The sequence below is a fragment of the Arachis duranensis genome, chromosome 5 (genome assembly GCF_000817695.3).
Source record: "Arachis duranensis cultivar V14167 chromosome 5, aradu.V14167.gnm2.J7QH, whole genome shotgun sequence".
NCBI classification, from domain to species: Eukaryota; Viridiplantae; Streptophyta; class Magnoliopsida; order Fabales; family Fabaceae; genus Arachis; species Arachis duranensis.
This window is the reverse complement of record NC_029776.3, coordinates 1318423-1336696: the sequence shown is the minus strand read 5'-3', so window position 1 is coordinate 1336696 and position 18274 is coordinate 1318423. Positions and strand designations below refer to the sequence as shown.

At 29.0% G+C, this 18274-nt stretch overlaps 2 protein-coding genes across 5 annotated transcripts in view; both read left to right on the top strand.

Moving 5' to 3' along the window:
- Positions 1-1312: 1312 nt before the first annotated feature.
- LOC107487183 (patatin-like protein 2) overlaps positions 1313-18274 on the top strand; it is a 64099-nt gene continuing 47137 nt past the window's right edge. The window contains exons 1-5 of one of the 4 annotated variants that reach the window (XM_021141905.2): positions 1331-1566; positions 2063-2584; positions 3312-3641; positions 3759-3934; positions 15077-15358. In XM_021141905.2, the coding sequence (XP_020997564.1) occupies positions 1429-1566; positions 2063-2584; positions 3312-3641; positions 3759-3934; positions 15077-15143 (1233 nt within the window). In that variant the 5' untranslated portion in view covers positions 1331-1428 and the 3' untranslated portion in view covers positions 15144-15358. Of the gene's footprint in view, positions 1567-2062; positions 2585-3311; positions 3642-3758; positions 3935-4014; positions 4450-11963; positions 12174-15076; positions 15359-18274 lie in introns of those variants that run through there. The other 3 variants (XM_021141904.2, XM_052262013.1, XM_052262014.1) reach the window with 3 other exon arrangements.
- On the top strand, positions 14346-15012 carry LOC127747719 (patatin-like protein 4). The gene is made up of 2 exons (XM_052262015.1): positions 14346-14672; positions 14820-15012. The coding sequence occupies exons 1-2, from the start codon at positions 14391-14393 to the stop codon at positions 14997-14999; spliced, it is 462 nt and encodes a 153-aa protein (XP_052117975.1). The 5' UTR covers positions 14346-14390; the 3' UTR covers positions 15000-15012.

Below are 18274 nucleotides of genomic sequence, written 5' to 3'. Positions count from 1 at the left end.
ACAGGTATTTTTAAAAATATTCATAGTTGTTAAAAACTAAAAAAACAAACATATAATATTTTTATTCACCAAATACAAATTTATACTTTAAAAAACATAACCACCTTTTAATAAACTTTAATAAACCCATGCATCCTTAATATTATATATCCATCTCATTTTGTATGTATTTTTCTTTTGGTTTGATTAAGACCCTTTTCCTTCGCACTATTTTTTAGTGTACGTATTGTATGTGTATCACTCAAATTTTCATATATAAAGAAATAAAACTACGGAAATAAATTGTCACTCTAATTTTAGTAATATTATTTTTTAATAAATTTATGGAATATATCATATATAAAAACATTATATGTAGTGTAACGTTATAAAAAAATAAAAGTGAAATTACCATTTTTCTAAAACTATTACACATATGCATTTACAAGTTAGAACAACGATTAAAAATTGCAATAATTGGAACTTTAGAAGTTGCTCGACTACGTACCTTAACCTTATCGTTTGTAATATGTTTATATAAATGTTACTTTCAACACATATTATTATACTCCACCGCAATTATAATAAGAAGATTCCTATGAAGCTAATAAATTTTGTGATTTATAATTATTAATTAGTTATTATTAATAATTTTAATGGTATAAAATTAAATTATATATTTTTGTGATTATATGAAATTATATTTAATGATGTAAAATTATTCTCTTAAAAATACTGACTACTTAAACTTTTTTTATGGTAATATATATATCATCAAAAAGTGCTAGGGAATTAGTACTTTTATTAAATTTTGGTCAGTATTTAAATATTAAAAAAAATTGAATAATTTTATGCCATTAAATACAATCACGCACCATTAAAAATATCAATTCCGTTATGTTACTAACAATATTTCTGTCAATTTCTGCCAATTCTTATTTATAAGAGTGTTTGATAGAAGTGTCTTTGTAGATGTGTCTAATAAAAATGTTTTTTTATGGCTGTGTTTAATAGAAGTGTCTTTATAGATATATTTTTTAGATGTGTCTATTTATATATGTGTTTAAAATATAATAATTAATTATTATTGACAATAAATTGACAGATAATATATTAGTACGCTATATTTTTCCTAAAAATATTATTAATGACTAATTAATAACTAAAAATTACAAAATTTGCTAGTTTCTATCTTTTTCCTATATCATCACGTGTTAATCTCAAACAGTGCTTTACTCATTTATTGCCTCGCCCCAAAACAAAACATCCATATTTTTATTTCAATAATCCAATGCTTATCTAAAGCACTATCATATGGCACGAGCTCTATATATAGGCTTGATTCTTAAGCTTACACTCACGCCTTCCTTCCTTTGTTTGAGTACTCTTCTATAGACTCAATCTTTCTCTACTTTCTTAAGTGCTTAATTAGTGTCCTAATAAACCATAATGGCTGGACTAAACTCACCATCAAAGCTACCACCTCCATCAGTGGGAAAGTTACTCACTGTCCTCAGCATTGATGGAGGTGGCATAAAAGGACTCATCCCTGCTGTTGTTCTTCACTTCCTTGAGGGAGAGCTTAAGGTTAGATATACATATTCATATTTTATGTAGTTAAAAAAAATACATTTTTCATTTTCATAAAATTATTTATATGCTTTTATTTTACAACACTTTTAAAAAAATAATAATTTAAAATTAAACATACAATATTTATAATTATAAACTTATTACCTTTAATATTATTCGATTATTTTGATAATAATTAAGGCACAAAATAAAATAAGTAATAATTAAAAATATAAAATGAAATAACCGCCCCGACATGACGACAAAATTCAAAAATAATTTTAAATATGTTATTGCTAACATTGACAAGACAAAATTCAACGTTAACTAACTTAACATTATTATAAAAGTTATGATTAATTAATTGCTAGTGTTAAAACTAGAAAAATGTTAATTAACTAGCTACTCTAATATTTTTATCGCTTACTACTTGGCTATATTATATTTCTTATTTTCTTTTCCTGTTTTAGATAACAACATACTGATCTAGATCTCTGAAATTTATGTATAGAAACTTGATGGAGAGCAGGCAAGAATTGCAGACTATTTTGATGTGATTGCAGGAACAAGCACTGGTGGCCTCATTACAGCAATGTTGGGTGCCCCAGATGCCAATGCAAACAACCCTCGTCCAAAATTTACTACTGAAGATATAAAAAATTTTTATATCGACGACGGTGCCAAAATTTTCCCTCCTAACACTCCCACTCCTAATTCTGGGCCCAAATATGATGGAAAATTTTTACACGATACTTTGAAAGAAGAATTGGGATCAACTCGATTGGTTCAATCATTCTCCAATCTTGTGATTCCAACCTTTGATGTATTACGACTTAGGCCTACTATTTTCTCAAAGTTTAAGGTATGCATGCAGGCTGAAGAAGATGAATTCAAATACTTGAATGGACTGCTGTCAGATATAAGCATAGCAACTTCAGCTGCACCCACATATCTTCCAGCACATTGTTTTACCTCTGAAGATGGTAAAAAAGAATTTAATATGATTGATGGTGGTGCAGCTGCTGGTAATCCGGTAAATTAAATCGTTATAATTTATATTTTTTAAATTATATAGCTTAAAATTAATTCTCATAAATAAATTAAAATCATTTTATAATCATTCATATATTTTTTTTACTAATTTAAGTTTTTGAAAAAAAAAATAGTATCATAATATGATATCAAAATTTGTATGTTCACAAAATTTAGAATTTTATAGTTGGTGAACTCCAAAACAAAAAGAACAATATGAGTTAAATAAAAAAGAGAAAAAGAATATTTATGCAAAAATACAAACAAATTTAAAAGAAATTTTTACTTAAAAAATATGTTAAAAATATAATCATTCATATATTTTATTTTTACTGTTTAAAACTGTTAAAAGAAGTAATATTATAATATATTTATATTTATCTAATTAAATACATCTAACAATATGAACTAAGAGTAGTAGTTAGTATAAAATTATACTAGCTTATAACATTTTCTTTGCTTTTAATATAGTGAAAATTTAGGTCAGACAACTTAACTAAGATCAGTCAAAGATTAATTTTCATCTAATTATTCTCAGTTATTAATTTTCATGAAATTAACTACATATGAATTTTCACCTTTAATTTTAATATACTTAATAAATCTTGATAAACTGAATTTTGATAGACTCAATTAAAGAATATCCTTTGTACCAATTTATATAAAAACTTTAGGTGCATTATTATTTCTAAACACAATGTTATGTATGTATAATATATTTTGGTCAGGTATTGGTGTCTTTGAGTGAATTAGGACAAGAGAAGATGAAGCATCCAGAATTATACCCAATGATGGACAGAACAGATGACTACTCCAATATCCTGTTGCTGTCTCTGGGTTGTGGAGTTCAACCGCCAGTGGCTGCGCCGGGATGGGACGTTGCCACAGTAAATCAATGGAATCTAATACAATGGATGGCTGAATTTGATGCATCTTTTAACCTAAAAACATCTCCTATGTTGGACATTATCGGTGCTGCAACAACAAGCGTAGTGGAGTATTATGCTTATAGTCTCTTTAAAGCTCGTAACGCTGAGCGCAATTACCTTCGAGTTCAGGTACATTCAGTTTTATGAATTTAAATGAAAAAAGAAAATTAGGAACCAACTTAAAAATAATTTTATAATCTATTGCTTTTATAATTACATAAACAATAACATTACATATTATTGCAGACGGATGCTCTGACTCCAGATATGGATAAGATGGACAATGCAGACCCGGTTAACTTGCAGAATCTGGTGGATATTGCGAATAAGATGATAGAAGGAAACGTTAAAAAAATCAATCCAGTAACTTTTCAACTCGAACCCATCGATGATACTACTACGTATAAACAGGAGCTTATACGGTAATTAATATACATGCATAAAGATAGTTGTTTTTGAATATGAATAATACTAATTATTCTCTTTAATTTATTGCATGTAGCTATGCTAAGATTCTGTCCGACGAGAGAAAGGGTCGAATCGCTAAATTGGGATCCAAGAAATATTAGTGTTGAATTCATGAAACTACTGTTGCAGCAACGTCAATCATCATCATCGTGATGTTTGAATTATATTTCCTTTCAATTTGTGTGTGCATGCAGTTAGATATGGTAAAAACTTAGGTGTAATTGTCTTTATGTGAAGTTGATATTTAATAATCGTTAGATAATTTGACAAATTTGACTGAATTACTGTCTAACGATTCTGTACTATATCAACTTCATATCAAAACAAACTGCACGTGAGTCTTCACCGTTAGATATATATGCCTTCTCTATGTGTACTATCTTTGTGCTTTGTTTTCAATAAATGATGTTGCGTGCTTTACTATTCTAAGACCAATCAATAAAAGTGATGATGACGAGTTAATCTGGTATCTCAATTGAATTTTTAGAGCAATTTTTTACTTTCTTCCAAAAGAAGAATTTTTATTCTATTATTCAGAGTACGAAAAAGAACGTTTCTTTTTTCACATCAACTACTACTCAAAATAATTTATAAATGATAAGATAACATATATAATTAAGAAAACAAATGAGTAATTATAATCAAATATGGAATGAGAATCTTTTACATTATAAAATCTCTCACCTACTTGACTTCCATGTGCTAAAGCGATGTTACACAAACATTTATTTGTGTAGTTACTATCACATTCTTATATAATATGTGAATATTAAAGATAGTATATAAAAAAAAAACTAATTATACTTTTACCAAGGAAAAAAGTACAAACACGATCATCTATGAAAGAAGTTTATAAATTTTTAAACTATAAACACTTAGTTAAATGTTTGATAAAACTGTATAGAAATACAAAGTAATTAAACCTTAATGAAAGTACAAAGTTAATATTTTATTTTGGATAAAATTACAATTACATTTTTTAGGATTTCGACTTCAGATTTATTAGTTTTTAAATAAAAAAATATCAATTAAGTCCTTCAACAATAACAAACGATAGACATATATATCTTTTGATTAGTAGATAGTGTAAAACAAAACAAAATTACTCATATATTTTATTATCTATAGTAGTGGTGTATGTTCTGTTATTGTTATATAAATATGAAAACATATAATTTTTATCGTGAAGCATTTATTATATTATGAGTTTTCATATAATATTTATCAACTACTCTCTATTTATTATGAATCTTATTAAAATAGGTGACATTTTACTCCAAAAATTATTATCTACAAGATAATTTTTCATGAATAAACACATCACAATAGATAACAGTATATATAAATACTACCGTTAAAATTTTATGTGATACATTGATAGTGATGCAAGAATCCGATACAAACAGGCAGGCCAACAAAGGAGGCAGAACGTATAATTCAAGAAGCTACGAGTATGATAGGTCACAATGTCAGCTGTGTAACAAATATGGACACACTGCAAGAACTTGCTGGTTCAGGTACAGTGAGGATCAATATGAGGAAGAAGGCTTTGGTGGTGAAAGTTACAGCAACACTGGGCGAAATCAGCACTCTCAACCACAAGCAAATCTCAGCAATCTCATAGCAACACCAGCAACAGCTCATGACTCCAGTTGGTACCCTGACTTTGGAGCTACACATCACATGACACATGATGAGAAGAATCTGATGGAGAAAGAAGAATATCATGGAAATGAGCAAGTAGTAGTTGGCAATGGAACAGGTTTGCACATTTCTTTTGTTGGAAACTCTTATTTCAAGACTGACTTGAGCTCTAAGTTACTTCACATGAGAAACTTACTGTGTGTACCTGAAATAACAAAGAATCTAATGAGTGTGCATAAATTGTGCTGTGACAATCAAATTTTCTTTGAATTCCATGATGATAGGTGCTAAGTAAAGAATAAGGACACTGAGAAGATTATGCTTCAAGGCATTGTGGAAAAAGGCCTCTATAGGTTTCCTAGTGTTAACAAGATGCAATCACCAGCTAGCTTTGCTGCTGCATATGCTAATACAGTAAGGAATAATAGTAATAAAGTTGATTCCCTTGTTTGGCATGCTAGGCTAGGTCACCCTAACCATACTGTGCTGTCTAAAGTCCTAAGAGTCTGTAAATTTCCCACTGTACCAGTTAAAATAAGTTGCTCAGCCTGCTGTATTGGTAAGTCCCATCAGCTCCCTTTTCCTTCCTCACAAACTGAGTACACTCATCCTCTAGACCTTGTATATTCAGACATTTGGGGTCCTGCCCCAATGCCAGACAGCAATGGAAATTTGTATTATGTTAATTTTGTTGATGCCTTTTCAAAATATACTTGGCTTTATCTAATTAAGTCCAGAGCTCAATTAAAAATAGTCTTTGAAAATTTCCAACAAAAGGTTGAACTGCAATTGAATACTAAACTTAAAATGTTACAAAGCGATAATGCAGCCGAATATAGAAGTTTGTCACAGGTTCTGCAGGTCAAAGGAGTTCAACACAGATTTACTTGTCCTCATGTTCATCAACAAAATGGGTCCGTTGAAAGGAAGCACAGGCATATAGTAGAAATGGAACTCACCTTATTGGCAGCAGCCTCCATGCCTACAAGATTCTGGGGTGAAGCCTTTTGCACAGCAGCAAAACTGATCAATATCCTTCCAACACCAGTCCTAAATGACATATCACCAACAGAGAAACTGCTTGGCAAACAACCTTCCTATGATCAACTCAGAGTCTTTGGGTGTTTGTGCTTCCCACATTAGAGACCATACAACAAACATAAGCTGGACTTCAGATCCTCTCCTTGCACTTTCTTTGGGTATGGAACTGATCAGAAAGGCTATAAATGCCTTACTCAACAGGGAAAGGTCATCATCACACCAAATGTGGTGTTCTTTGAAGACCAATTTCCATTTCAGCAGGCAGGTAGAAATTAAACCTTGAGGCAACAGGTCCAATTCACTCAATTCCTACAATCCCAAGAGTCTCAGCATCCATTCAGGCTCCCTTTACCAACTAACAGCCTACCTCATCCCAACATACAACCTCAACCAATCTCTCTCAACCCTCTACACCACACAACAACTCTTTAAACACCTTAAGTCAGTTAAGTGCTAATCAACAGTCTTCACCAGAAACCACAGCACCAGTGGCAATCTCCTCAATCCCAACTCCTATTCCTATCAATGACATTGAAATTGTCCTTCCTTTATCTAACCCTGAACCAAACACCACAACACTCCCCCAACCGGATCCAAAAACCACAACCCTTCCCCAAAACATTCATCCAATGTTGACTAGAGGTAAAGCAGGTATTGTGAAACCAAAGCTGTTTCTGGCCAGTATAGAGCCAAGAAGTGTCAGGCAAGCACTCAAGACTCCTGAGTGGAAGGCAGCAATGGACTTAGAGTATGAAGTCCTTCTAAGAAACAATACATGGATGCTGGTAAAGCTCCCACCTGATAGGGAGGCAATTGGAAGCAAATGGATGTTTAGGCTTAAATATAATGCAAATGGCTCACTTCAGAAGCACAAAGCCAGGCTGGTAGCACAAGGTTTTGCTCAAAAACCTGGCACTGACTTGATCCTCCAATTTAGAGTGTGCTAAGCTTGTTTTTCAATTGCATCACCTTAGCCTTGATCTGAGAGGAAAAATGGTCCTCTAGCCTCTTCCACACTTGATTCGTATATACACAACTTACCATTCTTGTTGTAAATGGCTTACTCATAGAAGCAAGTAGCCAAGATTTGAGAAGAGCATCCTGCCTCTTCCACTTCTAATAATCTGGATTCACTGTGGTGGTGTCTGTTCCTTCAGCCGACTGCACAAACTGAAGAGGAATTCCTTTTCCTGTGACGTGGCTCAGCATATCATTCCCTTCTATGGTTGAGATTGCTTGATCCTTTCATTGCAGAAAATTGTCTTCATCCAGTTTCATTGATATTAGAGTGGCTATGAATCCTTGTGTCATTGTTGAATGAGCAGCAAAGCAGCGAAGCTTGGAAGCTCTGATACCATGAAAGGTACCAGGCCTCAAAGGAGTGATTCAAAGAGAAAGAGGGAGAAAGAGAAAAACAGAGAAAACGTGAAGCTGCATTCAAATCAACAACTGAATTGCAGCATGTGAGGTTTTGCTATTTATATGCACACAAGAGTATCTAACAAACTGTAACAAACTATGGAAGCTACTAGAAGCTGCTGAGTCAGCTGGATCCCTTACTAACTAACTCTAACAGAATTAACAGCTATCACACTAACTGCACTATAACTCCTAACAGATAAAAAAACATCATGAGTCTATTGTTTACTATTATTGAGAACTAAATTAATACTTTTTTTAAAATTAATTAGTCCGAAGCCAAAATATTAAAAAATTTAATTATATTTTACTCTTTTTATTTTTTTTTGAGATACAAGAATACATGCACACAGTAATTATAAATAGTCTACAATGGTTGAAACTTTTTTGAATATAGATTATATGTGTGTTATGATACGATACAGAAATAGGGTGTGTTATACGGTGAGGTAGTAGTTTTTTTTTTAATTTATAGAGAAAAATCGGATTGTTTGATTTTTTATTGGTGTAAAAAAATTTTAAATTCTGAAGCATTTAAATTAATAGGTCCGATTTTGATATTAATATTATTATTATTATTTTGAAAAAATTTAAATCAGACCATCTAATTTGTGTATTATTAAAAAAAATTAAAATAATTAAAAATAAATTGGATCGTTTAATTTGTATGTTTATATGTATCTCACGCCTAAACTACTCGTTAAAATTCTCATTTTCTCCTTCTTCTTCCCTCAACTCTTCAAAACTCTCCTTATACTCTATTCCTTTGTTTTGGAAAATTACAATGAGAATGAGTATTTTCAAAATGTGAGTCAAAAAAATAAAATAAATAATAAAATTATATTAAAAGTATATTATTATAATTAAATTTTGTTATAAATATACAAAAAAAATAAAATTTGTATATGAGAATCTATTTGATATATAAGGGTCAGATTTTATAGTGCACAAAATTGAAGAGTCTGATTTATGTTGAAATAAATATTTTTCTATTATAAAATAAATCAAAGAGTGTTTATGTGTCGCATTATTATGGGACGTATTAATAAATCAATTCTTTTTTAATTTCTTCACGAACTATAATAAAACCGATTTTTTTATAATAATAACAATAAACTCAATTGTTATCAGATCCGGTCGAACCGACCAATTTACATAACTTACTAGATCATTTTTTTTAAAACAAAAATCAGGAATATATTTGTCTTTTTATCAAAAAATTTAAACATGATTCGATTTAGATTGTGTAAATTGATCAGATCAAATTGAATCTAATAATTATAATACAGACAATTAGGTTTATTATTGTTGCTATAATAAACTAATTTTATTCTGATTTATTAAAAAATAAATTATTAACCGATTTAATAAAAAATATCTAATAATATCATGATGACACATATAAACGTCTTTAAAAAAAGACATTTTTTTTATGTTTTTATCGAAATGGTCTCTTTAAAATACAAATAAAAAATCTAAATCTAATACTCAGAATTGGACATTAATTTTTTTTTAAATCATAAATCTGTCTCTTAAATTTGTGCCCTCCACATAAAAAAAATACATAAATTCTTCCATTATTTGAAAACATTAATAAAAACCCAATAACAAAAATAAAAAGCGTCTAGGGGCAATGAGGTCAACATACAATAAATGTGCCAAAATGTATGCCTTTTAATATATTTTTTATAATTTTTTTTATAATATTAAAAGTATTTTTTTATTTTAATTTGTTCATTTCTTAACTTTTATTAATCATTTTCAAGGGCAATGCACGTTCATTATTGTCGTTTATGCTCCCGAATATGCACTGCTGACGATAATTCCCTCCTATATGGCTACAACAACCCCTATACTTTGAACTCGTTTTTATATGTGTGTTTAAAGTTTAAACTAACAATATAACTGCAATAATAACGCATATATATCGATAAACAATGCAACCTATCGTAATCATGGTGTATATTAACAAATTTTAAAATAATGAATAAAAAAAAATAACATAAAATTATTATATTTAATTTAATATTTATAATAATATATATAATTATACATGTATTCTATTTAATGACTAATATTGTTTAATTATTTCAGTCGTAATTAAAGAATATAAATAAAATGGGAAAAAATTAAAAAATATAAAATAATATAATTTTCAACTATTTAAAATTATTTTTTATTATCTTTCAAATATTTTATTAAAATATGTTATATTTTCTAAAAGTAATTTATTGTTTTCAAAATAATATTTTAAAAGTTATGATACTTATATTTGATAATCAAAACAAAATATAAATGTAATTTTTAATAAGTATAGGTTACAATAATAGTATTTGTTGAAATTACTTTTAAAATTTAAAATAATTTTTAAATAGAAAGTTTAGGGTCAACACTTTTTTTAAAATTTGGCTAGCACTTAACTAGCAAAAGAAAAGTGAGTAATTCTACATTATTGGATGAAATCTCACACTATTAAAAATATCAATAATGACTAATTAATGGCTATAAATCATAAAACTTGCTGGCCCTTAGCACTCTTCATTTTTAAAAGTAATTTCTAAGGGAACCACTCACATAAAGACACCTAAAACATCTTTTTTTAAAGATGATCTTTTAGTAATTAAAATTTAACACATGTAATTGATTAAATCGAATTATTTTTATCAAAATTTGACCGGACAAATCGATTTAGCTAAAAAATCAATAAACTAAATTTTGAACTAGTCTAAATTAATATTTTCTTTTATAAAAAATGACTACAATACTCCTATTATAGAAAATGACTAAAATATTTCTATTTTATAAATTTTGAAAACCCTAAATTCTAACCATTTTCTTCTCTCTATGCCATCATAGGGTAGGATTTAGGATTTTTAAAATATATATAAAATAAAAGTATTTTAGTCAATTTTTATAATAAGAGTATTGTAGTCAATTTTTATAAAAAAGAATATTAGTTTAGAATGGTTCAATGTTTGGTTTATCGATTTTTCAGTCAAATTGATTTATCTGGTCTAATTTTAACAAAAATAACACAGTTTAATCGATTATATATATTAAATTCTAAAAATTAAAAAATGTCTTTAAAAAAAAGACGTTTTAAACGTCTTTATCTGAGTAACTCCCAATTTCTAATTGTGGATGTGTTTTGATTTCTTTTGGCCTTTTCCTTCCTAATATTTTTTAGTGTATTGTGTATTAACACTTAAATTTTTATAAATAAAGAACAAAAATGCTATTTATACACTAAAATCAGCTATTAAAATCAAGCATTAATGTATTTATATATAAATACATGTGTGATTTAACTTATTTTTAACATGTATTTATATTTCGGCATATATTTGATACTGATAGTTGATTTTGGTGGCTAATTTTAATGTACACGTAGCATCACAAAAAAATAAGACTATGGAAGTAAATTATCACTCTAATTTTGATAATATCATTTTTTTTTAAATTTATAAAATATATAATATCTAAAAACATTATATGTAGAGTAACATAAAAAAAGAGTGAAATCACCATTTTTCTAAAACTATTACACATATGCATTATTCACAAGTTAGAAAACAACGATTAAAAATTGCAGTTGGAACTTTAGAAGTTGCTAGACTACGTACCTTAACCTTATCATTTGTAATATGTTTATATAAATGTTACTTTCAATACATATTATTATACTCCACTGCAATTATAATAATACATCATCACGTGTTAATCTCAAACAATGCTTTATTCATTTATTCCCCCGCCCCAAAACAAAAAATTCATATTTTATTTCAATAATCCAATGCCTATCTCGAGCATTATCGTATGACACGAGCTCTATATATAGGCTTGATTCTTAAGCTTACACTCACGCCTTCCTTCGTTTGTTTGAGTACTCTTCTATAGACTCATTCTTTCTCTACTTTCTTAAGTGCTTAATTAGTGTCCTAATAAACCTTAATGGCTGGACTAAACTCACCATCGAAGCTACCACCTCCATCAGTGGGAAAGTTACTCACTGTCCTCAGCATTGATGGAGGTGGCATAAAAGGACTCATCCCTGCTGTTGTTCTTCACTTCCTTGAGGGAGAGCTTAAGGTTAGATACACATATTCATATTTTATTTAGTTTTAAAACAAAAAACATTTTTTATTTTCATAAAATTATTTATAGGGAAAGTATGAGGAGCCAATAAAATACTTAATGTTAGGCTAGTATAAGTTTGTACTAACTATTACTACTTTTAATTAGCTCGATCATATGGTTATTATTTCTTTAATAGTTTATATTATTCAAAAATTTATATTAAGAAAAAAATATACGAATAACTTGTTTGTATTTTTGCATAATTTTTTTTATTTGACTTATATTTTTTTTTGGAATTTATTAAATATCAAACTTTAGATTTTTCGAATATAAAAATTCTGATGTATTATTATGTCATAATGTCACTTTTTATAAAAATTTAAACTAACAATAGCAAGAAGTGCATTCTAATTTATTCGTGAGAATTAATTTTAAGGTATATAATTAGAAAATATAAATTATAACGGTTTAATTTACCGGATTACCGGCAGCTGCACCACCGTCAATCATATTGAATTCTGTGTTACCATCTTCAGAGGTAAAACAATGTGCTGGGAGATATGTAGGTGCAGCTGAAGTTGAAATGCTTATATCTGATAGGAGTCCATTCAAGTATTTGAATTCATCTTCTTGAGCCTGCATGCATCACCAGCCACCAACAAACTCTATTTAACATATTATTTTTAATTTTATTTTCTCTTTCTAGATTATTAAAAAAATATAGATTATATATAATCTGCACCTTAAACTTTGAGAAAATAACAGGACTAAGTCGTAATATATCAAAGGTTGGGATCACAAGATTGGTCAACGCTTGAACCAATCGAGTTGATCCTAATTCTTCTTTCACAATTTCGTGTAAAAATTTTCCATCATATTTGGGCCCAGGAGTAGTCCAATCATAGTTATCAGGAGGAGTGAAAATTATGGGACCATCATTGATATAGAAATTTTTTATATCATCAGTATTATATTTTGGACGAGGATTGTTTGTATTGGCATCTGGAGCACCCAACATTGCTGCAATAAGTCCACCAGTGCTTGTTCCTGCAACCACATCAAAATAGTCTGCAATTCTTGCCTGCTCTCCATCAAGTTTCTATACATAAATTTCAGAGATCTAGGTCAGTACGTTGTTATCTAAAACCAAAAAAGAAATATATATAGCTAAGCAGTAAGTAGTTAAAAATATTAGAGTAGCCAGTTTCTATAATTTTAATACCAGCAATTAATTAATCATAGCTTTTATGATAACGTTAAGTTATCAACGTTGAATTTTTTCATCATGTCAATATCAACGTTGAATTTTTTCATCATGTCAATTTTAGCAATATCATATCGTCATGTCACGGTTGTTTTATTTTATATTTTTTATTATAATTTATTTTAGAATGAATACTCAACCTAGCTCTTGATAATTCTTTTGAAGGATTACGAGATTCTCAAGCAAAAAGAAATATTATTTTTAATTTTTAATTTTTATTTTTATAAGACTAATTAGCTCTTAAAAAATATTGACAGAAGAGCTAATCAGTCTCATAATCAGTCTTATAAAAATAAAGATCAGAAAAAAATATTTTTTTTATTAAAAATCTCGTTGTCTTTTAAAATAACTATTAGAATTGTTTAATTATTTTATTTTATTTTATTTTATTTTGTACCTTAATTATTATCAAAATAATTGAGTAACATTAAATATAATAAGTTTGTAATTATGAATATTGTATTTATAAAATAATGAATATTAAATTATTATTTTTTTAAATTGCTGTAAAATGAAAGCATATAAATAAGGATCCCGCTAGGGAGACAATGGACTATTTGTACAATGTGTACAATGGCTATTGAGTTATGAAATGAACATCCATCAGAGTACAAGGGATAATAAACATCTTCTCAAAAAATTAGTATGGCTATTGAGTTATGAAATGAACATCCATCAGAGTACAAGGGATAATAAACATCTTCTCAAAAAATTAGTTTAATTTTTAGATTCACCAAGAATCGAACTCTTGACCTTTTGGATCTAGCACTTTAATATCATGTCATGATACCACTCATCCCAAAAGTTTCAGTTAATGAGAAAATGTAACACTAATGATTATATGTCTAATACTTCATAAACCTCCATTGTATACATTGTATAAATATTTCATTGGCTCCTCATACTTTCCCATAATATATTATTGTCAGGTATTGGTGGCTTTGAGTGAATTAGGACAAGAGAAGATGAAACATCCAGAGTTATACCCAATGATGGACACAGCAGACGACTGCTCCAATATTCTACTGCTGTCTCTGGGTTGTGGAGTTCAACCACCGGTCTCTGCGCCGGGATGGACGGTTAGCACAGTAAATAAATTTAGTCAAATGGGATGGATGATTCAACTTGAGACTAAAAGATCCCCTATATTAGAAAGTATCGGTGCTGCATCAACAGACATAGTGGATTATTACGCTTATAGTGTCTTTAAAGCTCGTAACACTGAGCGCAATTACCTTCGAGTTCAGGTACATTCTTATCAGTTGAATTTAAGTGAAAGAAGAAAATTAGGAACCAACTTAAAAATAATTTTATAATCTATTGCTTTTAAAAGGTATTAAATTAACTATGTTTGTGCAAAATCTATAATAAGATAACATTACATATTATTGCAGACGGATGCTCTGACCCCAGATATGGATAAGATGGACAATGCAGACCCGGTTAACTTGCAGAATCTGGTGGATATTGCGAATAAGATGATAGATGGAAACGTTAAAAAGATCAATCCAGTAACTTTCGAACTCGAACCTATGGATGATACTACTACGTATAAACAAGAGCTTATATGGTAATTAACTATATATATACATAAAGATAGTTGTTTTTGAATATGAATAATACTAATTATTCTTTAATTGATTGCATGTAGCTATGCTAAGATTCTGTCCGACGAGAGGAAGGGTCGAATCGCTAAATTGGGATCCAAGAAATATTAGTGTTGAATTCATGAAACTACTGTCGCAGCAACGTCAATAATCATCATCGTGTTGTTTGAATTATATTTCCTTTCAATTTGTGTGTGCATGCAGTTAGATAAGCCTTCCCTATATATGTGTACTATACTACTATCTTTGTGCTTTGTTTTCAATAAATGATGTTGCTTTACTATTCTAAGACCAATCAATAAAAGTGATGACCAGTTAATTTGGTATCTCAATTGAATTTTTAGAACAATTTTTCACTTTCTTCCAAGAGAGAAATTTTTATTCTATTATTCAGAGTATGGAAAAGAACGATTATTTTTTCACATCAACTACTACTCAAAATAATTTATAAATGATAAGATAACATATATAATTAAGAAAACGAATGAGTCACTATAATCAAATATGGAATAAGAATCTTTTACATTATAAAATCTCTCACCTACTTGACTTCCTTCTGCTAAAGCCATGTTACACAAACATTTATTAAACCTTACTACTGAAAGCACAAAGTTAATATTTTATTTTGGATAAAATGAGAATTAGATGTTTGAGGATTTCGACTTTAGATCTATTAGTCTTTAAATAAAAAAAGTATCAATTAAGTCCTTCACATAATAATAAACGATGGACATATATATCTTTTAGATAGTGAATAATGCAAAATAAAACAGAGTTATTCATGTATTTTATTATCTATAGTGGTGCATATTTCATTGTTGTTACATAAGTATCGAAACATATAATTTTGATGGTGAAATATTTATTATATTTTGAGTTTTCATATAATATTTATCAACTACTCTCTATTTATCACGACTTATTAAAATAGGTGAAATTTCACTCCAAAAATTATTATTTGCACGATAATCTTTCATAAATAAATACGTCACAGTAGATAACGGTACATATAAACACCATTGTTAAATTTTATGTAATACATTAATAACTAGAAGGACATTATGTGTCTACTATTTACTATTGTTAAAGATTAAATTAGTATTTTCTTTTAAGAATTAATTAGTTTGAAATTAAAAGCTTTAAAAATCTAATTATATTTTACTCTTTTATTTTTCTCTGAGATACGAGAATACATGCACACAGTAATTATAAATCGTAATACTCTCGTTATCAGAATGTTATGCTTTCGGCTGCGCTACTCTGATAGCAAAAAGTATTACGACTAATTTCATATGCTTAAATTGCTGACTTCATTGAAAACCGAAAATAAATACTTTACATAAAAAAAAACAAACATGCATAGGTTTATTTACAAGACTTCTTCCATAATAGCTTATAACATAATATACATATAAAACATACAACTCCTATCCCTCTTACAAAATTGTAATAAAAAAGATAAGGGAAGAAAAATTATCTAATTAACACAACATCAAATAAACCAATACGCGGTATAACTCTCCATAATGCTCCTTCCTCCGATTCCTAAAAAGGTAAAGCTGTAGGGGGTGAGAACCCAACCACACGATTTTACCATGGAGTTTCAGAATTGTCATAAGAAGATATTTAATAAGAAAACTGTTTTCAAGCTCAGTGATTATCATTACCTTATGAATCTTCTAAAAATCAATAGCTAATCGTTCAAAACCTTTTCAAAGAAATAATGTTTAACCTTTCAGAAATCCAAAACCTTTCTTTTCTTATAAGAAAATCTTAATCAAAAACCAACGCAATCAATCAACACAATCATTAATTCAGCACCAAAGTCCATTCTCAAATGTAGCACACCAAGACAAACACAGGCAAAACAGACAAGGAAAACACATGTTTTGGTAGTAGTTACAGCAAATAGTTGAGGTAGCAGTTAATAACAGTTTAACAAATAGGCAAACCAAACCAAAATTCAAACCCAAGCAAAGCATACAAATGCATATGATGCATGCCTGTCCTATGGCTAATGAGCTCATCTGTCGGTTATCCAGCCAACCCGACAAATCCGAAAACCTTAGACTGTCCCCCGACACGCATCCCCATGAATCCAACCTGGAGCAAATGGTGGCAAGCCACTGCATTTTTTCAGAAAAATTCGTGTCTCAGATAATTCAAATTCATAAGTCATATGAATAATTCATTCATCATTCATCATTATCTAAGCCCTTCTTAATACCATCACCATTCGTCAATCCATGTCTCTTTTTAAAATTCATTCAAACATCATATTTCAAAGTCAATCCTCATCATCATTCTTTCCATTCCATTAAACAGCAATCCCAAACCAAACCATAATCCTTTCCTTTCTAAATAAATCAATCTTAAAACATATAATGTTTAAAAACTAAATCTTTTTAAATAAATACTCCAAATGAAACTTCCAATTTTATAAAATTTCGGCAGCATCTCCTCTAAAACTCGGACTCTGTCACCCTTTTCAGATCCCATCCAAACATTTCTCAAACCTTTTCTCAACCATTTCTAAATCTCAATCATTTTTCACAATTCAACTAGTTCCAATATCAAATTATTTTCAACTCGAACCAATTCCAATAATACAACTCTTTTTAAAATCAAACCAGCTCAAATATTAAATCATTTATAAAATCAGACTAACTCAAAATCAAATCGCTTCCAGAATCAATTTATTTTCATATCTCAAATTATTTCCAAAATCGATTCATTTATATTACCAAATAAACTCCAAAACCAAGAAAATCTACTTTTCATAATAATCAAGTAAATAACATTTCAAACCGATTTCTTATCAACAACCATACACCACTCATGCAATCAAACAACCAATAATTCAGTCTAACAAACTATCACATTTACAAGACAAATATAATCACAGAAGTATATCTTTTTGCATCAATATCTATTTAAACAACTCTGTAATGTAAAATAGATTTTTAAAAAAATCCCTAACTCGATTTAGTTAAAGCTCAGTAGTTACACGCATCAATTCCTCTTTTATTTATTTTCAATTTTACAGCAGCGGCAGCAACCTTGTTTATTTTTAGGCAATATCAGCAGCGGTATCAAGAATCGTCGCAACAACACTTTTCTGACATAAATTGGAATTTAACACGAAATTGATATTGAGCAGAATTAAAATAAAATTAGTAATGGAATATTACGGCAAATTAGAACAGAACCAAATAATCTCACCACGAGAAACGAAGCAGCAA

Excerpts from the sequence above, each read along its gene's own strand:
- LOC127747719 (XM_052262015.1), top strand. The coding sequence starts at position 14,391 with ATGAAACATCCAGAGTTATACCCAATGATGGACACAGCAGACGACTGC. Across the intron at positions 14,673-14,819 it reads GCAATTACCTTCGAGTTCAG|ACGGATGCTCTGACCCCAGA; the intron begins GTACATTCTTAT and ends ATATTATTGCAG.